The sequence below is a fragment of the Paramisgurnus dabryanus genome, chromosome 19, assembly GCF_030506205.2.
Source record: "Paramisgurnus dabryanus chromosome 19, PD_genome_1.1, whole genome shotgun sequence".
NCBI classification, from domain to species: domain Eukaryota; kingdom Metazoa; phylum Chordata; class Actinopteri; order Cypriniformes; family Cobitidae; genus Paramisgurnus; species Paramisgurnus dabryanus.
The window spans coordinates 20254506-20279221 of record NC_133355.1 but is presented as its reverse complement, the minus strand read 5'-3'; the positions used below and the strand labels follow the sequence as shown (position 1 = coordinate 20279221).

The window sequence follows — 24716 nt, the reverse complement described above, 5'->3', positions numbered from 1 at the left end:
CCAACATCTCGCGAGATTTAGGCCATAGCTGTATCCCATCTAGCCAAAGCCTTTACGGACTCCACACCCACGAAACAAAATAATCCTGAAAAGCTGAAAATATTTTTATATATAAGTTATATATTCTATAAAATAGTATGTATATGTGACAAATAAATTACTGATTGATTATTTTACATTATGCACAACTAGTGGATTCAATTCAATAGCCAATTCAAGTATCAAGTAGATTTTATTAGACCGTTTTATCGTTATATTTATTTTATTTTGTAAAATTATTACATTTAAATAGATATAAAACATTTTCTGGTAATTGCCATTCATTGTTTGTGACCATAGACTGTAGTTGTGACTGATCCTAAATTACCTTCCATTAAAACAAATGTATTTACTAAATGTACTGTTTGACTAATTTCAGTTTCAGTTTCAATCCATTAGTCTCTGCTTAATAAATTAGAAGAAATAATTGGTTTATTCTATTTAATCTACATATTTCATTTTAAATCTTATTTATAAGGTTCTTTAAATAGAAAAAACAACAGATATCTTTTATTATTTTAAACTCAGTTATAGTTTCATGGTTAGACATGTCTACACCCCAACTGATCCAGCAGGTGGCACTACAGATAAAGAAACCTAACTTCCATTTTTATAGTTATGAACATTTGAAAAAGACTAATGTTTTATATATTTATATATATATATTTATAAATCATAATTATGCATTTGGTAGACGCTTTTATCCAAAGCAACTTACAGTGCATTACAAGCTATACATTTTTTTTATATCATTATGTGTGTTTCCTCGGTTCGAACCCATGACCTTTTGCGCAGCAAACGCAACGCTTTACCACTTACCATGATCAAAAGTTCATTACAGTGTTGTACTTTTCAGTATATAGTAAGAATAGAAACTTACACTTACAAACTACAAAAATTGTGCGATACAGTTGTTGTTTTTAATCACACACTCCATTAAATATGTCAGCAGGTGCTGTAATGGAAATTCATAGGCCATTTTCCAACTTCCTGTGGACTTCTACCATGTGCCTGTCTTAAATACTTTAAGAGTTTAGTCATCTTCCATCTGCACGATTACTTCACACCATAAATGTGACATTTCTTGAGCCATTTCCTTTATGTACATGACTCATAAGTTATCAGTCAAGACCTTTCTGTCCTGGTATGGACAGTCTCATAGAGTCAGTTTTAAAATTACTATTAATACATGCCATCCACTCAAGAAAGACAAATCTGACACTACCTGAAAGGTAGGATTTTGCCCTTATACAAGCACAAAGTGACATGGTTAATGTCAAAACATGCCATTGTTCTGGCCACATTATCATGGCTATAATTTAGATGTTATCTTCAAGTCGGCCATAAAAATCATTCATCTTAAAGTGACTCATCCACCACGAACATTAAATAGCTCACATATTACAAAAAACAACACACAGTAAAAACAATAGTTGATTTCAATTGATTTATTTATCTTAAAACCAAGACAAAGTGGGGGTGATTTCAAAATGGGCACAATGATAAAAAAGAAAAAACAAAACTCAGAGCTGACCAATCTCCCTGCCTCTCACTTCCTTCAGTGTTTCTGTGGGCTAAACAGTAGAGTGATAAAGCGTACACATGTCATGTGTGGGTGTCAACAGTAAAGCTTTCTTACTCATCAGCCAGCAAAGAGCAGCTATAGAGAGTATCTAAGACAGGCCAAGTATCCTCCTCTGTTTCCAACACTGTATCTCCTGTACTTTAATATTGATGTAGGACGGTCCTAAGGGTGAGGGCTTTTCTAAGCTGGACTGAATATTGCACTCCCCAGAGATTAAAAATATGAGAGAAAATAACATGGCTCCATTTAAAAAAAAAAGAAAAGTGTCTAACCCAACCCACACTCCTGACAAGACACTAATTATAGTGAATAAATACAGCTGATATATTTAAAACCTAAGCAAACCCTAATTTAAAAGTGATTTCAAGGGGGCAACTGCTGCATTGGAGATTTAAAAAAAAACTTTTTTGTGCAAAAATATCATATGCCTACTTATAGACTTGTTTTTGTAACAAAATTGGCTATTGTCTGTGAAAAAAAAAAGGAACATGCCCGATAGAAAAATTCAAAATAAAAATTAAAATGACAGCATTTAACAACTCTAAATATTTCATCATGGTTCAAAAGCATCATTCTAAAATAACAAAATATAAGGTCATCCCATGATTAAAAATTTGGGAAATCTCAGGGAACTGTGTGTATCTTGCCCGTGACAGCTTACACTGATTTATCAAGCAGGTTATGGGCTCATCTGTGTGCTTTGAACCCCTCTCATACTGCTGGTGAATCCAAAAGATCAGCTTTCATTCATTCATAACATCTCTGTGATCAATAAGCCATGTTTGATTTTATTAAATCACCACAATTATAACCCACAACTTTTTTTAAATTTCCCTCTAAAATATTATATGAGAGACGCACTACTGGATGCAGCAGTTGTGCCCATTTGCATCTTTGAACCGCAGACGCATCTTAGTTCTGTATTTTTCGAGGTAAAGAAGCTGTTTGGCGTTGAACGCTCCACGTCTCCTCCTAAAAACAAAGAAAAACATGAGTAAAAATACACTTTTTTCAAAATATTTCAAATACTCATATACTTCTCATATCGCTTACTGTCTTATGAACTGCACCGCATCTTCATATTTCATGCCGCATTCTATCAAAGCTAAGGCTACCAGCACAGGTGCTCTGTAAAGACAAAAGAAAACATTTCAACACATAAGGCTTCACTTCATAGCTGAAAAGACTTTGAGTTCACACGTACACACACACATATACACATCCCCACCCCTGAAAAGTCCCCAAAAACAAACAGTAACAAAAATCCTTCTACATTTGGAGAACAGCACAACCACAGGATCATTTTGAATGGTACTGCTGTATGACCCTAAAGGTACTGGTAAAAACCAAATTCATGCAACTGCAGAGTACTAGCCCACACTGGTGGTTAAACCATACTGACACCAACAGGTCACAGACGTTCGCATTCACAAGGCAAGGCTGTTTAAATGTTGTCTGTATGTGTCTGTGGGTTTATTTGGAGGTGAGAGTGGCTAAGTGCAAAACATGCAAGAGTTAAACACTTAAAGAGCAGCAGGACTAAAAACATTTCACATGCATGTGGTTGATATGCAAAGTAGATCAAGCACGTTGGGTAGATGTGCTTAAGACTGTTACTGCGGCCAGTATAAAGATTTACAAATCTAAGGGGCAGTTTCTCGGACAGGGTTTAGATCAGTTTCGAGAACACTCAATGTGAAGTTCATCACAACATATATGTAGCACAAAATGTGTGTTCTGCACTTTGAAAGATCCTGTGTGCATCACGTGTCATGACAAAATAAGTGCCTGCTGCAGATGCGTCTAAAGGGTTTATGATAAAAGAGACGCTCGCGTTTGCCAGATACTCACATGCGTAATCAAAGTTTACTGTTAAGGGAGTGTCTTGCGTGTATTTTGTGAACGTGAGCGTCTCCTTTATCATAAACTGTTTTGACGCGTGTGCAGCAGGCACTTATTTTGACAAAACATGCAATGCACACAGGATCTCTCGACACGCAGAACACATATTTTGGAAAAGGGAACCACACACGACACTCCGAACACTTATTTTGAATTAGCGCCCCATTGGATGAGGAGTCACGAGCCGCCACTAGGCATTAGTTATATATGGACATTAAAGGCGTTTTTACAAATAAACCTGACTGGTGTGCATCTTGAGACAAAACAATGGCACTGATATATGTTAAGAAATGTCAGTACAAAGTGTTTTAAACTCTTTCCTCTCTTACGATGACAAGTTAACGTGTCAATTAAGAGAAATCTCAATTAACTTACCCAACTTAGAAACCCCCGGAAGTATTCCATTAGGGGAGTGCTTCCCAATCCTGGTCCTCGAGTACCCCTTCCCAGAAAGTTTTAGATGTCTCCTTATTGAAAACACCCGATTCAACTCATCGGCCTTCTTCCAGAGTGGTAAACTAACAAGCTGATGAGTTAAATCAGGTGCGTTAAATAAGGAGACCTCTAAAACTTTCTGGGAGGGGGTACTTGAGGACCAGGATTGGGAAACACTGCCTTAGGGCAAACAGTTCAAACTGTATGCTGTGTATGTTTTGATGATTGCTCTGAATCTGATCTCTATAAAAAGTCCTAAAAATGCAATTATCACAGCTTTTTACTCAAAATGTGTTATTTTTCCTCTAAAATACTCATATTTGAGAAAAAATAAAAAGAGAACAAATGAAGGTATGATGATGTTTTGTTTGAAAGCAGATGGTCTGTTCTTTCATTTAATATATTTTATGTTTAAACATTAAAAGAACAATATTTTCTGAAAAGCATTAAAGGACAAGTTCGGTATTTTACACTTAAAGCCCAGTTTTCAGATTGTTTATGATGAAATAAAACGGTTTTGACTGAAATTTGATGATGCTGGCATGAGAATTTTTCGGTTTCTGTTGTATCAGCCCCCATCTCTACAATGGCTGCCTAGGTGCACTGGAACAAACCTTTCTAAAATGCATTAATCTTTTGTTTACAAAGACATGAAACTCACCGAGTGGTCAGGGGTGTTTACTGATATGCTCACACAAAAATTGCTGCAAAAGATGCTTTCCAACAGGTGTTTTAGCATTCGTTGTAAACTTGTGGTCCTATTTTTCCAAACGCCTCATACCAGTACATTCTTCCGTTGAGAGCTTGAATAATAGACACTCCAGCCCAGGTGGTGGCGATAATCCACCTTTGCCAATTGCAAGAATACAAACAATGTTCCCCGGCGCAGAGTAATACCGTACCTCACAGTAGAGCTGCAACTATCGACTATTTTTTCAACCGATTAATCTATCGATTATTTTTTCGATTAATCGAATAGTCTAATGATTTTTTTATACATATAATTCCCCAACAAATAATAAATGTAACATCTGCCATTAACGCTAACATTTTATTTAAGCATTTTCTTAATTAAACAAACACACAAACCAAAATTTTCAACATGAAAAATAAAGTGGCAGTGCCACTTTAAAAGAGGCATTATTCACCTTAAACAATAAAATAGGCATATATTAATATTTTAAACATTAGTTTATGATTAGTACTCAGCATTAGTTCAGACTGAAGTAAAAATAAGTTCATTATGATTCATGAACCCTTATATAAGATGTAATGGTTATATTATTACTGTTAATATTATTACTATTAGTAGTACTGCATTCTCATTTAACTTTAACATTTAACTTTTCTTAAGTTCCGGGTAAAAAACAAGTTCAGTTAGTATGATCTTCTAATATTTTATAAACAGCGTTTACGCCGCTGTTACTTTAAATAAACGCATGTCAGGAATACCTTACAAGACGAGCTTCTATAATATCTGAGCACATATTCGCAAAAAAGACGTTCATTGGGAACTCCGCACTGCCAGCTGGCTTTCAGTGCACGCGGGCACATGCCTATCAGTTCTCAATGTGACAGTAACTTATTATTTCATAACTTCTTAATATAAAAACATGTCCTGCTCTTTATTTACTGTTTCAACATACTGCCCAGAAGCGATGCAATGTCACGTCTGTCAGGCGTCTCGCAGCTCGTATTAAACGAAGATGTAAACGCAGCTGTATTAAGCACAATATGTATTGATTCTATTGTTTATAGAGTAAGTGTATAAAAACTTACTGTAATAGTTCAAATTCTTACGCTGACGTCTCGTCATTTTGAGGTCGGAGAGCCCCAGGTTTTCTTCTTTTAAGATGATCATACACAGGTGTTGCGCTGCTGTGGTATGCCATTTCAGTTTTACACAGTATGTGTTTTATTTGGTCTCTGCTTAAAGTATTCCCACACTTTTGATCGCGTTCTGTCTGTTTGGTATAACACTTGTATCACCCGGTCGGAGCTGAAGCCGCCTTCATTTCAAAATGTAAACAGTGCGACGAATCGACGCATTTCCGGCAAATCGACGTAATTACGTAATCGACGTAATCGACTACGTCGACGCGTCGTTCCAGCCCTACCTCACAGCACATCTAATACAAGTCAATGGAGTTGGACAAAACTATGATAAAACCTGTTGGAAAGCATCTTTTGCAGCAATTTTTATGTGAGCATATCAGTGAACACCCCTGACCACTTGGTGAGTTTCACGTCTTTGTAAACGAAAGTTTAATGCATTTTAGGAAGGATTGTTCCAGTGCACCTATACAGCCATTGCAGAGGTAGGAGGTGATACAACAAACACCCAAAAATTCTCGGGCCAGCATCATATGTCCAAATTTCAGTCAAAACTGTTCCATTTCATCATAAACAATCTGAAAACTGGGCTTTAAGTGTAAAATACTGAACTTCTGTGAAAATAAAAAAGCTGGTGCTGGTTTGCAACGCTGGCAGGGAAAGAGTTAAGCTCTGTCCAGAAACCGCCCCTTAATGTGCTAGCTGGCCGGATGAATAAACTAGTCCCCACTAATTGCCTAGTTGTAGGATGACAAGTCAAACATCCACCTCTTTCATGTAATTACATATTTCAATGCTTCTTTAAAGAAAACAACATTGACAAATTAGAACTCACCGGCCCAACCCTGCCACACAATGAACTGCGACGCAGCATCCCGGCTCCTCTCTGAACTTAGTCTTCAGCAAGTTTAACCAATCATCTACAATCTGGGTTGGGGGTGGAGCTCCATCATCAAAGGGCCAATCCTGCACACATGAAAAAAATGACACAAAATCAGCGATTTAGATTTCATAGAAATGCTTTAATGTCTGTATGCATTTCTGAGTATTAGAGCTCAATAATGGGAAAGTAAAGAACAGCTGGGAAACCTTCAGACTGAGGGGGATGTTTCATATTACGCCTCACTTTCCGGGTAATAGACAGTGAGCCCCACAGGCTATTTCTAAAGAGCAAAGCATTGTGGGAAAGCAAAAAGTTCTCATGAACTGTTTTGGGCAGCGGGCCATACAGATCTGGCCTCCTCCCAGCTAAAACCACACAACAACTAATGAGAGAATATGTGGAGAGGAGATGGAAGATACGGAGACAAAAAAAGCAGAGAGACCTAGAAGATTATGGGATATGTGAGGCAGTAGAGGTATCAGGTTCACAAAATGACGCACAGGTCTAATGTCATCCTAAGGGAGTTGCATGGTTTATCTGGTCAATCAATCTAAATGAGTGAATGCAGCTTAGCACAAAAGTAATTATTAACAGTTTAATGAAGTTACCTAGGCATTCTTATCCAAAGACCTGCGTATGTGAAAAGATTTATGTTTGGCAATACTAAAGAGAAAGTGTGTGAGTGAAACACACATAATGCAAACAGACTGATTGTGTCTCAATGTCTGTGCATGTGTCTGGGCTAACAAACTCCTGCTGACCTGTACACTGCTTCAGATCACAGCCGACTCGCTCTCTAATTCTGCACTTCCCTAAAAACAGCATCTTTCTATGTCAAACCTTCCTCTAATGCAAAGTGAACTGCTTCTTTTTCTGAGCATGAGAACATCTACTGTACTACAAGGAAAAAACACTTTTCCAAGTAATAAGTTATAGATACAAGACGACATCTGCCATATATCATGCACAAGGCACATTTTTACCACCCTAATGTAAATGTAGATCATGAACTCATTCACTTTCTTTTTAAGGAAGTAAGGATATTGTTCCCCTTCTAACACCTTTCCTTCCTTTTGATTTCTAAAGAACCATCTGTAGATCATGGACAAGTATGAAATACATAACATAAAGAAAAACAAGGGCTTCAATTTCCTTATACAGGAGAACATAACAGAGTTAAACATAAGATAAGATAAGTAGTTAGTTGCATTATTTTATGTGAAAGCTTGGGATTATAGTGCAGACCTAGCCAGAGAGTATGGCTTTTAAGGGCTGTTCACATTATAATGATAACTATAAAAATCATTTTATATTAAAAACAATAGCGAAGTTCACACCACAACTATAACTTTAAGATAGAATGAACGATATCAATGGGATCATTTTCTGAGCATTTTTTTCCAACTGATGAACGATAAACCAATGACAGCCAATCGAATCCATATAAACTTCCAGTGCACACGCATTTATAAATGATAGATGACACGGTGGAGAAGCTCATTGCTGAGGTCCCTATATAAAATAACTGCAAGTATAAAACGCTGATGCAGTTGCTATGAGTAACGGCCGAAGGGCGTTGTTAGGCACGACGCGAAGCCATTACTTTTACACAATACAGCACTTGCCTCGAGTACCTTAATGCTTTTATAAAACGTTCACCACACAATATTAAAGTAAAAAAAAAAATTATTGTAAATAAAATTTTTATTAGTGCAACTTTCATGAAGTTAAATCAATAAAAGCATTCCTTCCACTAGGAAAAAAATTGTCACTGACTGTGAACAACAACGTTCCAATGTGTAATATGCATGAAAACTCAAATAAAAACAACAAACCGTTCTCAAACTGATACGTGTGGTGTCTAAGGGTGTTGCTAAGGGCGAGTGATAAATAGAAAATCGCGAATAAAGCACAGCTATTGACCAGCTATAAGAATCAAGGATTGGAACTAACAGTTTTATAAAATCGACTACATAAAGGGGGTCCCACACCGGACGCGCAGCTCAGCGCCACGGCGTTCTAAAAAAACAAAAAACCAATGAACACATTGTTATCTATGAGTATATGCACACCTGTCTGCAGCGCCCAGCTACGACTCAGGAAGTTGCTTAAATCCCTGTCGCGCCACTCACATAGTTTAACATTAAATAACATAATATTTGTCCCAAATCATTTACGATTAACATTGGCAGCTAACGTATATTTTATATTTTAAAGTATGTGCTATCCGACTAAGCTTGCGATATTTAACGTGCACTTCCGGTGTACGAAACCTCAAGAGTTGTCCTAGAAGCGACTCAACACGGCACAGAGCTGCGCTTCTGGTGTGCGACCCCCTTAATGCTTTTCATTCTTATACATTAACAACCACAAAAGGTAATATTAGATTACACAAACTGTTTATAGTTACATAGTAAGTAAGTGTGCTTTCTCACCTGCCTTATTTAGTCGGGTTGAATTGAACTGGAGTTCAGTAGCTCACTTTTAGGGGGGTAACGATACATCGTCCGATTATGCTTGCTATGCTTCTAAATTAATTATGGGGAAATGCCACTACATACAAAAACCAGATGGCGCTCAAGTGCATAAACCCAATATGCGCCGCAGAAGAACAACCATTACACAGGCAGCTTCAGGAAATGTATAAGCATATTTATCGCTGTTCTTCAAAAACATTCAGGTATTTTCATGATAATGAAACATGATTATGTTTGATGAGTGTTGCTTTTTCAAATTAATGTTATAAACGACTCAAACTCACAGTGAATTTAAATTGATATGAACTTCCTAATGATTAAATAGCCGTAGTACATGGAATAGTTGGGCATAATATCACCTTTGCGATTCATAATCGATATCGCACAAGTTTTATATTGTGTATCACAATATATAGTTGACCGATTGAGAATGTGGCAATCGAACTTAGGTATGCTCCAAAAGTGGACCAAAAAGTGGGCAGAGACCTTGAAGAGGTGGTTTCCTCTCGGGACGCTTTCAACGAAACTCTGGAAACTCTCTTAGTTTATGGTGAGAACGCAATCCGACCTCAAACTGCCTAATTGCAAAAAGTGGTGTGCATTTTTTAACTAATCCAGCTGCCGTAGTCAGCGCTGTGGAATGAGGAAGTTTTGTATATGGTTATCACGAGCAACAAAAGCCTGATGGCAGCTTGCTGACAAACTTCGCCGTTTGCAGTGCATTTAAACCATATTTTAAAGCCGCATCCGTGCTTTATTCTCAAAATGAATAGTTTGTCTAAAGTGGTGTATACAAACTATGTTGTCTATAATGACCAAGAATACAATCAGAACAATCAGTTTTGTGTGAAAGGGAACCAAAACTGCTAAAAAAGCTACAATGTATCATTTTTTGCCTTCAGTACGGACCACATAAACCGAGCTACAGATGTGAAAGTACCCTTATTGTTAAAGTCTGGTGATGTGGACGCTAATATAGTTATAGTTATTGTTAAAGTGTGAACGGCCCTTTAAATCTGCAGCTGTCTGTATCTTGTAAGTGACATGTACATGATACAGGTGATCAGAGATGGTAAATAAACAAACAAACTAGGTGTTTCCAGTCAGGTTAGGAAGTCATATTGTTCCTTATGTATAAAGTACAAATAAAACTATGCAATGTTTTCTAGGAATGAGATGTGTCTCTCTTACACACACCCTTATCCAGTCCCTGTTTTGTTGGTAGGTGACATCAGTAGGGCTGTGGGTAAAACAACCTACATGACCAGAAGGGCACTAAAGGATTTTTATATGTTTGTTTTCTCATTCAATCACTCATCTGAGCAGAAATCACAGAAATAAAGGCAAAACAGTTTTCTGCCTTCTTTTGTCTATTCTCTCTGTCTGTGAAATCCAGATTAAAGGATTAGTCCATTTTCTTAAAAAAAATCCAGATAATTTACTCACCACCATGTCATCAAAAATGTTGATGTCTTTCTTTGTTCAGTCAAGAAGAAATTATGTTTTTTGAGGAAAACATTGCAGGATTTTTCTCATTTTAATGGACTTTAATGGACACCAACACTTAACTCAACACAGTTTTTTCAACAGAGTTTCAAAGGACTATAAACGATCCCAAATGAGGCATAAGGGTCTTATCTAGCAAAACGTTTGTCATTTTTGACAAGAAAAATAAAAAATATGCACTTTTAAACCACAACTTCTCGTCTATCTCCGGTCCTGTGTTTCGCCAGCGTGACCTCACGCAATACGTCTTCACGTCAAGAGGTCACGGCTGACGTATGCGGAACTACGCCCCAGTGTTTACAAGTGTGAAGAAAGAGGACCGTTTGACGTTGTTGTATGTTGAATGATACTAATTAATGTCTTTGTGTCAGTTTATTGTTTAAAATGGTCCGCAAATGTGCATTTCATATATGGAACATGTGACCTTTCACTACACAATTACGTGAGGTCACGCCGGCACGTCACAGGACTGGAGATAAACGATAAGTTGTGGCTTAAAAGTGCATATTTTTTTCTTGTCAAAAATGACAATCGTTTCGCTAGATAAGACCCTTATTGTTTAGAATCCTTTGAAACGCAGTTGAAAAAAACTGTTAAGTGTTGGGGTTAGGGATGCAGCGATTAACCGGTTTCACTATTAACCGCGCTTTAAAACGTCACGGTTAAGTAACCGTAAAGCCTTCGCTACACCGCGTGTTTTTGTTTCACGCACGCACGCACAAACCAGATCCACGAAGCACCAAGAGGCGCATGCGTCATGATGCATTGTATGACAAAGCTCCGCGTTCAAAAGAGTATGTGCGCGTGACGCGTCTCTTGGTTGTTCGTGCATCTGGTTTGTGCATTGTATGACAAAGCTCCGCGTTCAAAAGAATATGTGCGCGTGACGCGTCTCTTGGTTGTTCGTGCATCTGGTTTGTGTGTGAGTGTGTGTGTGTATGTGTGTGTGTGTGTGGGTGTGTGTGTGCGCGCGCACCTGCATCCGTACATGAAAGAGCCACACTTCAATCGGTCTACTCTGTACAGCATTAAAAACCTCCTGCTCGCGGATCAAACCCGGGCGGGGCTCCTGGTGGTCTGACTGCATTTCATTACGTTGAATTATTTTAACGCGTTAATGATTAATTAATGAATAGCATATGTTAACACGTTAATCTTGCCACCCCTAATATTTATATTTGATTTTTGTGTAATATTAAGCTACACCTGTCAAAATGACTGGCAGTACCTGGCCCAGGATGACCCTGTGTTATTATTCGTTTTGAGAGGCTCTTATCATTTTTACTTCATATATTTTACTTCAATACTTTAAACAAACCAAAATAATATAACTTTTTTCAGTCCAAATGTAAAATTACATTTATTCAAAAGATCATTAAAATGAATAGCCTACAGGTTTTAAAGGCACCTATACTGTTTAAGTCAAAGCCAGCTAAGTTATTATTATTATCATTTGTCCAAGAATTGTAGAAAAAATACACAAACTGAAAATACAGAAAAATGTAGCAATTGATTAAATTTATTCATTTGATTTTATACATTAATGTTGTGAAATAAATGAATCCTTAATAACCGTAATAACCGTACAACCGTGATTATTTATCAGACTATAACCGTACCATCAAAATCTATAATCGCTGCATCCCTAGTTGGGGTCCATTAAAATGCGAAAAATCCTGTTATGCTTTCCTCAAAAAACATCACATATTTACAGTTAAATAGAAATAGAGCTAAGCATTTTATGAAGGTTTAAGGGAAATGCACACACAACACTCACCAGGACCTGGATGCCCTCTTTCTCTACTGGTGCCTTGTCATAGGTGGCTTCACATACTCTCACCACTGTGTTTACCCCAAACTTCTTGAGCTCCTGAGGAGGAAAGGTGAGACGCGTAAGAGAAGACATTTGGGTTTCCCCTTATCTGACAAGCTAAAACAACATAAGAAAGAAATATCTTACCTCAGTGAACTTGTTGAGAGTGGAGTTGGTGGGGTTGTGCGTGATGAGAAACCTCATGCATTCGTAAGAAATCTCGACAGCGGCAGGGCGGTTCATTTTGGCAAGACGTCTTTAAAACAATTATAATGAAGTACTTATGATTCCTGTTCCTTTGTTATTCTTTTTAAAAGAATCTTTGGCTCAGATGTCAGCAGTATGAAAAAATAAATAGACAAAAAAAGGGTGCAATGGAGAGTGGACACTACACTACTGGAAGAAGTAACAAAAAGGAGAGTGATCTAGTCCACAATGTTCAAGGGATGTATAAAAAAGCGATGAGAATCTTGAAAGGAAAAACAAGGAAAATGGGAGACTATCCTTCAGTCATCCAATAGACACAATTGAGATTACCCCATTCAGGAGGAGAGTTTCTGATTGGCTACAGGGAGAAAATACTTTAGGGAGGAAGTGAGGCGAGGCAGACGACTATGCGTGATCCCAAGAGGGTATAAGTGAGACAGACGAGACCCAGTGTGGTGGCTGTCAAGGGGGCTTCTGGGTAGCGTAGTCCCGAAGGTGGCTAAAAATTCACTTGTCCACGAAGGTGAGGTGCTGAGCCTGGCAGAACTCTCTGCATACAGTCACAAACGCCATATATGTGCGATCCGAATCAACACGGAAACACTGAAAAGAAAAGAGAAGATACGGTGAGAACAGGACAAAATGTTTTCAGTGCATTTCATTTCAAAGATGTCCTCTAAATCCCTGCAAACATCACACTTAGGATGCTACTCTGTTCAGCTTTGATGGGTGATTCATGCCTGCTGTTGTGTGAACCAGACAGTGTGACTCGCCCCATTGAGAAAAGCTATTTGAAACAGGCATGTGATAACAACAGGTCTAGGACATCAAGACTCCTACACCCTATGGTGGCAATGTTCTGTGCATGCAGATGTAAAGTTTGCCTTTTAAATTGGACATTTAACAAGACTTTTTTAAGATGTAAAATAAATCTTTTATGCCCCCCCCCAGAGTGTGTATTTAAAGTTTTAGTTCAAAATACCATATAAATCATTTATTTTAGCATGTTAAAATTGTCACTTTGTAGGTGTGAGGAAAATTTGCAATTTTAGGGTGTGACTTTTTAAATGCAAATGAGCTGATCTCTGCACTAAATGGCTGTTCCGTGGTTGAATATTGTAGATTAAGGAGCTGTATTATCCCCTTCTGACATCACAAGGAGAGCCAAATTTTAATGACCTTTTTTCACATCCTTGCAGACAATGGTTTACTAAAACTAAGTTACTGGTTTGATCTTTATCACATTTTTTTAGGTTGATAGAAGCACTTAAACATGAAAAAAAACATTCATAATATGTCCCCTTTAAATGCACCCTGTCTGCACGGTAAAAATACAGTGAAAGGCTAATAAGACCGAAGCAGACATTAAAGGACAAAACAAGGAAGGTTTGTTCCTGACTTTCTGAAAACTCAAAGGCAGTGACAAGGATTAGAGCAAGGCAGAGCTTCAAACAGTCTCAACTCTTTCACAGTCCCACGCTTCTCTCCTCAGCAAACCACCTCCATCTTCCATGCACAGATTATTAAAAGGACACTTATCAACCAAGTCATCTTGGCTCTCTGCACTATAACAAACTGAATAACCGCATTAAGAGGAAAAAAACGGACACACAATGCAAGCCTTCACAATGCGATACTGGACGTGTCTTAACAGACAAAAAGAAACATCAGAAGACTTGGACTGTCAACAAGCTGCAATTCTCTAAAGGAAAGAAGCAGTCTCGAACTCCAGATCCAACAGATTCAGCTGAATAGATAGCAACAAAATGAGAAGTGGCCCCTTCAAAAGAAAAAAAAGACTAGGAATGTGATTATCTTATCAAAGGACTAGTACACCAGAAAGACCTTTTAAAAAGCTTCTCTAGGGGCCAGGTGGTGAAATGATGGTTGAGAAAGGATACCAAGCTCAAGAAAGAAATACCACCGACGTACAGGTATAGCACAAAACATTCTGAATAGGCCTGAAAAGATGAACAGAATATTAATTTGGTTTACATAAATTTGTTTTGCATTTTAAAGATTTCTGGGCCAGGAACACAAGCATGTCAACATTCAGGGATGAATGCCAGGTCCACTCTCAGGCCCTTTATTACACCTGGTATTAAGATGTTTTGGTCAATCGGATCACAAGAGGACGATAGAGACACATTCTCGTTCACATCTGGTGTTTTTAATTTCTCTCTTTTGTCCACTTTGAATACTTCTGTTCTGATTAAGGGGATGGTCTACGATATCATCGTCCATTGTGATGGTTTAACGCAACCATCGTCAACTTCCAATTTAGGGGACATTGCCCAACCCTACTGAGTTTAACACCTTTAAAGTTAATGCGCATTAATATTATGCTTCTGAATGATGTTTGTACACATGCTTTGTATATGTAAAGTAATTATACACGTAATTGCATCCAGCATTGGCTTGTTTTAAATGAGACAATGGCCCTGCGTACACCTGGTAACATTCATTAAGGGGATCTGGTTATCACTGTGCAACCAAGACAGATAACCATTTACATGTGTTTTAACAATACACAGAAGGGAACCCGCTCAGCAGAAGGTAGTTTTCGATTTGCCACCTCTGATCAATTAACTCAAGATGAATGTAAATACTACATGTAAATGTGTGAAATGTAAAGCTTGCTTGGTTTCCATGCAGTGAGCAACCAGACATGCAGCTGTCTGAAATGGAGCTTCTCCGCAGGGCCTGTTTCCTCCTGCTCTACTTTTACCAAGAACTCATGCAAATCACAAAGCCGTATTTGCAAGCCACTCCTGTAATTGCTACTACCAGAACAGATGGAGAAGAAATGTGTGCTAAGTAACAGATATGAGGAAGAGATCAAAGACTACAGATAATGAATGGGTAAAAAAAGCAATGCAACTTTAGATTTACAGCGCAAAAAAGCTGCGGTACCAGGAGACAAAGCTTTCGGTCTTCTAGGCAATTAACTTTAAGCATACAGGGATCGCACCTTAAACTTTAAACTAGGCAGAACTGGAACAGTCCAGCAAGACGTTTGGTTTCTCTTTAACATCGGAGGCGAGCCAGTTTGAAGCCTCCGCTGTGTCACATGTACACCCTGCATAGTTCCCCTGCTGGTTGTACAAACGTTCACACATCAGCCGCCCTGCGCTTGAACGAACAGACAATAGAATGAGGACTGGAAAAAGGAAGACTTCTCAGAAATGACAGTTTCATGTTGCCCACTGTTTTGTGCAATACTGGTCCTTGTTATCTAGAGAAGAGGTCAATAGGTACACAGCTCGAGCTGTCGATCACTCCTTTTGCTCTTTTCCATGCCTTTCAAAGCTTTCCCCATCTGAAACAGTCATTTTCTTAAAGCCTTTGTAGCTGGGAAAGTTTGAAAGGCCAGAAGCTTGCTCTCGTCACAATCTATGAGTGAGGCGTACACAGTGATAATGAGGACACTATCTAGGAACACAGCAGCCCAAACAGGTGATACAGCTGGTACAGACTCCCGGCTTTTGCGTAGCATGACTGAGCACATCCCACACTGAAAGAGCAGAGATGTACATCTTGACATTTATTTAGATGAATTATTTTGAGTGAATTCTGGGAATTTCACACTTCATGTAAATGCATTTGCAGGTAGTTAGCCGTTCTAGGTAACAAGTGAAGTGTTGTTATATAAACAATAGGGTGGTGATGATGGGCTGCCTAATGAGTGCATGGGTAAATATGCTAACTACTTGTGGCTTTTTATATGGAGTTAGAGAAACATCACAAACAATCCATATAGCACATCAGTCTGTGCAAACATCCTTAAAGGAAAATACCACCGGTTTTGAATATTTTACTATGTTCTTAAATCAACTTAGACGAATGAATACGTCCTATCTTTTTGCAATGCATGCACTTTTAATCTTTGTACAGCGTGTTGTGAATGTTAGCATTTACCCTAGCCCCATTCATTCCTATGGCTCCCAACAGGTATGAATTTAGAAGCCACCAAACACTTCAATGCTTTCCCTATTTAAAGACTGTTACATGAGTAATTACACAAGTAAGTGTTGTGGCACAAAATAAAACTTTTCTTTGGAGCCATAGCAATGAATAGGGCTAGGCTAAATGCTAACACATTCCAGAAGCGCTGTACAAAGATTAAAAGTGCATGCATTGAAAAAGATATATATGTATATACAGTGGTGTTTTCCTTCAAGGCCAAAGTATGGTAAATTTTTTTACGTGCACGCAGGGGTCCACGTACAGTGCGCATGATGCATTTTTTGTCATTACAATGCGTTGTCTCACTGGATTATTGAAACCCTGTGTACATTGCATCGTCGCACATGTAGTATGTAGCCCAGGAGATGCATTGCATTTTGTCGCTAGTATGCACATGCATTTAACATCGGTGTACACGTACGAGTCAAATCAAACTATACTTTGCAAGCCAATGGATTCAACCGTGCGTATACGTTCGTTTACACATAAAAAACAGCTCATACTCCGGCCTTTACCCTGCCAATTTCCTAATGCTCCTGATCCAGTATAACAAAATACTGGGCTTTTGGATGGCTAATAATATGCCGAAAGAAAAGCACGGATCCCTCTCAGATCCCTCTGATTTAAGCAACAAATCCTGTTGAGACACTGGAGTTGTGTCTTCATTCAACAAAATAAATCCAATCAGTAACCCACAGTAGATATGGGCCAAAGGGCCTGTGTCTGCATGTGGAGCACGCAAACAACATGCATACAGAACTAGATGAAAATTGACCAATTTTAAAATGTATCATATCATCTTTTTCATCCCCCAATATTACAAAATTTTGCTTTACAATGGGTTTATGACATGCATACGTAACACGTGACCTTACACAACAACCACATCCAGACAAAAGACACTCCCATTTCTGTAAAAACTATAGAGAACTCAATCCTGTCCAAACCAGTACATGAAATCACAGACTTCCTGTCTAACTAACTTTAACTCAAATGTCATTCAGAAAATCTATCCCATCCATATCATCCTTATGAACCACTAAGTAGGTGGCTTTGAACTTTGGTCTCAAATCTAAGCTACTGTCCCAAAACTTAAACAGTATGAAAGTCAGCTGCAAGGTCTCCCTCTCTCCTTCACAGCTGTTGGGGAATGACTCTAAGGCCTTGGGATGATGGACGGAGAGAGTCATGCAGAGTGAGAGATAACAACTCTACCAGCTCACGCTCTGTACTTACTGTAAGTAACCACACATACACATACGCACACGCACACACTACAGTGTCTTTCTCTCAAACAGTGTAATTTTCAGATGTAGCATCTCAACACAACTTTAACATAATTACCGCACAAATGTACTCCACCCTGCTAAGAGCAAACATTCAGCCATGCATTGACAATTCACAAAAAAACCCTTATCTCTGACACATACTGTTCCCACCCCAGGTGCTCAGAAAGTATGCATGAAAGTAACAAAAATTTAGCCCAGCTCAACATTATCGGAAGCACATGCATGCTGATCATTCGTGAAACTGTGTGAATGTTTTACTTACAAGTGCCACTTTTAACCACAGTGTGCATATGCAGACATGACTTGGTCTCGCTTGAACTTCTGCAGCCTTAAACACGCCACCCCTCTAACTATTGTTACAAACGCTCTTCTCGCTACAAAGTATGTTGAAGAAATCAAGAAGTGCATAAGGAAGCAAATGTAAAGACGCATCCGCTTAGGTCTGCCTGACATGTTGCCTTGACCATGTACTACAGTTGCAGTGCCTGTGAGACAAAAAAAAAAAAACACCTGTATGATAAGAGATGATGTGTCGCAAAAGTTAAAGTCCAACTGGGGAGCGTGGGATGTGGGATCTGAGCGGGATGAAAGATCCAGGGCCAATAAGCAAATACCAAAATCAGCCAACTGTACTCCACCTCTTAAAAGGTTCATATGCAAAGTCACACAGGTTTTTACAGGCCATGCCACAAGCAATTATATCATAAGATGACAAAAACAGCTGCCAAGATGCTTTACTTCAAATGGTATGGACTGTACGATAAAAAACAAGTTAGATCGAGCATACCATTTCTTTACCAATAATCATATAAAGAAACAACTGCTTTTGCATTAAAGTATAGTACCCTGAAGTAGAGTTAAATTTTTCCGTATTCGCGAGAGTCAGCGTACAGTGCGTGTGCCACGTGGCGCAAATTTAATCATCAGAATAGTACAAGCATACTGTACTGTACATGAGCATGTAGTATGTAGGCCAGTAAAGGTTTTGCAGTTTGTCGCAAAGCGCATATGTCAAACGTATGTGTATGCGCACGGGTCAAACAAACTATGCTTTGCAAGACTATGCGTTCGACTGTGCATGTATGCTTATGTACCCGTAAAAAAACAAACTATGCTTTGTTTGTTGCATTTCCGTACATTACAGATAAAAGGTGAGTCTATTGATACTCATGAGATCAGTAAAATAAGGCTTGGCTGGGCAGGTGTGACAATATCGCTGGGATTAGCTGTAATTCACAAGAGATGCTTGTTGTTTTACCAGCAGAAAGGGAAATGGTTTTGAGCTTTGATTATATACTAGGTTGAAAGATTAACTTACATTGACAAAATCACAATCATATAATGCACCCATAATTATACACCCTAGGTAATACCACATTTAAAAAAAAAAAAACAGTATACAATAATAAAAAGGTTGAACTTTGTTCCTCTTGCTTGCTAGCACAGACAGCCAAGAGTGTGAAATCTTGAGATTAATAAATACTAGAAAAGCTACCAGCGCCATTCTTAGAAAAGCAGAGGAAATGATTGTGCTGCTTTAAGACAGGATGACACTGTGATAGGTTACATGTTCCATCTAACCAGGTGATCATTTCTGGTTGCTAAGAGGAAAAGAGATCTTTATGCATAAGAAACATATCTTCACAACACCATGTAGAAATTTAACAGACAACAAAGACCATAAAACAACCTATGGACCACAGGGTCTTTGGGTTGAAGTAGTCATTTACGGATTTAAATAGCACTACCGATTTGGACTTTCTCTCATTAAGGGCCGAAATGAAAATCTGTGAAAAGCATACTCAGTTGCCTATAAATACACCTGAGGTATACACCGAATACCACACATACATTCTTGAGGCCGGTCTGTCTACATTCCTTAACAGTCTCACAGGAGAGCACTTGGGAAGGAGCTCTGCTTTATACAATAGGGCCCTATGAAATCAGTTTTATTTTTTCCCAAATACCATTTTATTTATTCTCAAAATCCGTGTTTTTGTGTTTACTTTTTTCTGTTTAATTATCCGTCAATAATCTATTATTAGAAATTAACAATAAATACAAATAAAATGCTACACAGTCCTCACTGTATGAATTAAATATACAGCTGCAAAAGTTGTTTAGTTAAGAGTAATTAGTAATGTTAATTTTTTGGTGTGTAATGATGAAAATGTTTTGTCACTTTATTTGCAGATTAATGAAAACATGTCGAAAAAAAATGCATTTGAAAATCAATTAAAATGGGTTTAAAAAATTACTGAATTCAAAATTTACAAAATTTCTGTGACATTCCACGTTGTACAGTAAATTCCATTTCTATGCTCGGATTCCATGATTTCGTCCCTGTTTTCCACATCGTGAAAATAATAGGGCCCCAATACAGTTATTTATTCACCATGGATAAAAGCTTTGTCTTCCTGTACCAAATGATATGTCAGCTGTGACGTTCAGCCAGCCTCTAGTAACTCCCTTTACGTAGAAATTTCCTTTATCATTCACATGCTTGACAACTGAGTAAAGCCTGATAAATGATGTCCAAAACATACCACTACCCTTCCAAAGAACACTGCAAAGGTTCTGGACTGATAACTGACTTAGTCATTTAGTAGAAGAAAAATAGTCAACCTATGTAAATTCATGTTTGCTTTCAAAGGAAATGTCTAATAAAGAAATAAAGTCTTTCTGTATACAAAATCCTGTTTCCACAGAAGTAACTAAACTGCCATTGTAAAACCAAAATCTGCCTTAGTCTATGTACTGCAGACACTCTGCTTACACAACGCTTGCATGTGAGGTGTAAAACAGACATTACAATTATCCGATACTGGACACCTGTCTGTAGAGGTCTACACGGGTCCAAATATTCCTACCCGAACCCGATCAGACCCGCAAATGTGCTATACTGAACCGACCCGGACCCGTCTGTTGTTTTGAAAGCTGGACCCGGACCCGACCCGGACCCGTCTATTATTTAAAAGCTGGACCCGGATCCGACGAAGACCCGTCTATTATTTAAAATCTGGACCCGAACCCGTCCGGGAAGACACAGACCCGACCGGCAAATATTCTTAGCTAAATGTTATTAATAAGTCAATAAACAAGTAGCGAAAATTAAACTTTTTGTCTTACCCATAGAAGTTAGTCTTCTCCCTCCTTGTACCTGTCTGTGTGATGCACAATCCTTATTTCCAAGAAAGTTCCATCCATGTTATTCCTTGACGATTGAAATGTTTAATGCTTATTCCAGCTTTTAAAGTCCACTTTACAGTCATGGTGATTAATAACGCAGTCTTACATCGGGTCAACTTGCTTAATAATATTTGCCCATATGGATTATAATAACGATTGCTCGTTCAGTGTCATGGCTGGTTTCGTTAGCTTTGCTTCTTTGCTATCATCTCTGTGCTCTTTGAGTCGCGAAAACTTTAGATATAACAGACGGTCAATTTATAATATTATTATAAAAATTAGAGAAGTCAGTGCAAAATGCGCGGTATGGCGGAATAGGTCCTGCCTTCTAAATAAAAGAGCCAATTGTCAAAGGTAAAGTCATTGCGTCTCACTGCAGAAGCTCCTGACTGGTAGCCAGAGACACATTAAAAGAGCACATGCGCGTTAGCTGCCTGGTTGGAGCAACCAAATATAAACTTTTTAACGCAATTTTAGCGTCATAGAAAAAATTTATGCGACAGTTCATCTAAGTTTTTGTTGCTGATTTTGAAATATTTTATTTAAATGTGAGTGTGTGTTCTCCGAGTCCGATTGACCTCGGGTATTACCCACAATGTTAAACAGACCCGGGACCCGAAGTAATAGATTGAGACCCGACCCGGACCCGGCTGATCATTTAAAATATAGACCCGAACCCGTACGGGTCCCGGGTCGGGTCCCGGGTCTTCGGGTCTCGGGTCTTCCGTGTAGACCTCTACCTGTCTGATAAAAATCTGTTTTTTCCTGCATTTAGTTAATACAAATTACAATCTACAGAGTGCAATGATTGTTTTTGTTATTCCATATTTTGTGCCGGCTCTCAATTGGTGTCTTTGTCATGCCACTTTACGAAAAACATGAACAATCGTTGCACTCTGTAGATTGTAATTTGTAACTGTAGTTGCGGCATTACGCAACCGTGGTGGCGCTGTTTAGTTTTTAGCACAGTGAGACACTGACTAAACTTTAAGGAATTTCCTAGGAGATTTTTTACATGACTTTTATCAGACACCTGTCCAGTACCAGATAATCATAATGTGTGTTTTACATCTCAAGTGCGCCTGACATGTTTTATTTTATCAGACTCTTAATAGATTCTGCCAACAAACCAGTTTTTCTGAATGGCCTAAGGCCAGGATTAAGTGGATTTAAAGCTAAAGTATTTGATGAACGTATAATGCGTGCCGAGAGCATTCGGTTAATATGGTCTTGGTTTTGATGGAGATGGTGTTTAGCAGCTTTTGCATCTGAGCTCCTCATATGTTTAAGGGTCAGTATGTTTTCTTTTTTGTCTGCAATGAAATTACAGACCATCAAAGCTTTTTGATAAGGCACAATATCCTGTCACAAATGCAATCATTTAGGTCAGCTTCTGCTCCAGATACAAGCTTTTAATTCTTAAAGCAGGTGCACTGAAAATACATTTAAATTTATATATGGTGTGTGCGTGTTGCTTCCAAACCCAGGGGCTCAGGGTAGTGCTAATCTTACTCCACAAAAAAGCCAATAAGAGAGAGCCAGAAGCCATCATCATTCTTGTGCTGTACTTTGCCATGGTCACCGTGTTCCTCAAAGTAGGGAGCCATTTTAGATGGGACTAAACTTAAGATATAAATATATAGCCTATGCACATGTTCCTTTTACCTTTACTCAAATAATTAGATAAAATGTAAAGTCAAAAGACTTATACTTTAAAAACAAAGTAAAATGAATAAATGTCCAAATGCTGTATTTTTTCGTATTCGATTTTCACAGTTTTAATTAGTGCAATTCTAAATGTCTTATCACCGGGACAGGCGCACGAAATCCGTGCCCGGAGATTTCTACAGAAAATAGAATTCCACAGATTTTACAGCGCATCACTGACAAGCACACATACCCCACACCTGTGTGTGTTTGTGAGCCGTACTAGCCTTTGGTGTGATAGTTTTTAAAGTGAACACAAACCAATGTCTGAAATAAAACATATTGCAGAGAAGTTAAAGAAACCCTACTTGTCTGTGTTGACTAAATGATGAGACAGACAGCTGCACTTGATCATTTCAAATCTGTTTGCAAGACAAATGCTCCGTTTTAAACAGAGCAAACATTGTGTTGTACAAATGATGAAATTATTTTGATACACGCTAAATTTATCATGAGAACGATTTAACTATAAACAATAATATTTTAATTTCATACAAAATATAATTCTATGGTCTTGAAATGCACAATACCTGTTGATTCACGTTGGTTCAATTTAATTCAGAATTCAGAAGACTCATTTGTTTTGGTGTATTCAAAAACTAACTGGATTTATATTGTAACCCTTAAATAAAAATGAATATATTAGTTTTAATTTGTAATACTTCCCATTGAATCAGATCGTTTTTGAACATTTAAAATCATTCCACAAATTTATGCAGATTCCGTCTGGCCCTGCTCATCATCAACCACGACATTTGGTCTGCTGAAGCATCAAGAGGGAAGAAAAGAAGTAGCTTGGTGGAAACTCCGCTAAGAGGGTTGAGACTAGGGCTGCACGATTTGGGTAATTTTTCCCATTGCGGTTATTGATGCTAAAATTGCGATGTGCGATTGCGATTATACTTAATGGTATCATGAGTCAACTTGATGGGTTTTAAGGAAAATCCACACACAGTTTAGCTAAAATTTGTATTTGTAAAACTAGAAATGTTTTCGTATTGCCACGTGATGTAGCAACTGCTCAGTGTCAGTAATCCTAAATCCAAAATACTGCCATACAACAGACGTAGATTTTTTTCAGCTACCAGATCACTGTCAATCTCCTCTGCATCTATCTTCGCTCTGGTATAAGTGACGACGCACCCCACACACGTGCATGCCACACGTGCACTGCCTTTTTTGTTCATTTTTCTTTATTTTTTTAAACAGCAAGGAAAATCATCAAACTGTTATCAGAAAGTTTGAGTAACAAGTCCACACATTTATTTATTAAATATAATTGCAACATTTTGCTGTCATATAATTGCACAGGCTGACATTGCGATTGCGATTGCGATGCGATTAATTGTGCAGCACTAGTTGAGACTTTTGTAAATGCTGCCACAAACTTGCCCACTTCCTGTCAAGCTGTAGTTAACACCATTCTGACTGTAAATCTTATAACATGACTCAAATAAGAGAGGCACAAAGTTAATGTCATTAAACAGAGACATCATGCAGTTTTTAATCAAAGCCACATAGAGTGAGCAGATGTCTGTCAGGTCATGATAAGACTATGGTGAACACAATGCTTATTGTCATGTTTGTAATGCTTGCTCAAAGGGTACATTGTTAGAAAAAAATTGTCAAATTATGTACCCCAGCTGTCACTGGGTCTGAACGCTTTCAAAAAGTACAGCTTTGCAGCTGAAGAGCTCATATTGGTAGCAATAGACCGATATATTGCAGTAAATCTTTTCAATTGACTAATCTTTCTGTTTCTGAAATTTGTTGTTCGTAATGAAAAGACACTCAAATGTAAAGCCAGTCTCAAACTGATCAATCAATATTAACTTTTTAAATATATATTTAAGGTATATTTATAAATATTATGCATAACAAATGT

General features: G+C 38.0%; 1 protein-coding gene across 1 annotated transcript in view; it reads right to left on the bottom strand.

Annotated features, from left to right (window-relative positions):
* Positions 1 to 1472: 1472 nt before the first annotated feature.
* ptp4a2b (protein tyrosine phosphatase 4A2b) overlaps positions 1473 to 24716 on the bottom strand; it is a 29077-nt gene continuing 5833 nt past the window's right edge. Inside the window, exons 2-6 of the mRNA XM_065292445.1 lie at positions 12621 to 13283; positions 12438 to 12530; positions 6630 to 6760; positions 2678 to 2752; positions 1473 to 2596 (exon numbers count right to left, since the gene is read on the bottom strand). Coding sequence (XP_065148517.1) covers positions 2485 to 2596; positions 2678 to 2752; positions 6630 to 6760; positions 12438 to 12530; positions 12621 to 12716 — 507 coding nt within the window. The 5' untranslated portion in view covers positions 12717 to 13283 and the 3' untranslated portion in view covers positions 1473 to 2484. The remainder of the gene's footprint in view (positions 2597 to 2677; positions 2753 to 6629; positions 6761 to 12437; positions 12531 to 12620; positions 13284 to 24716) is intronic.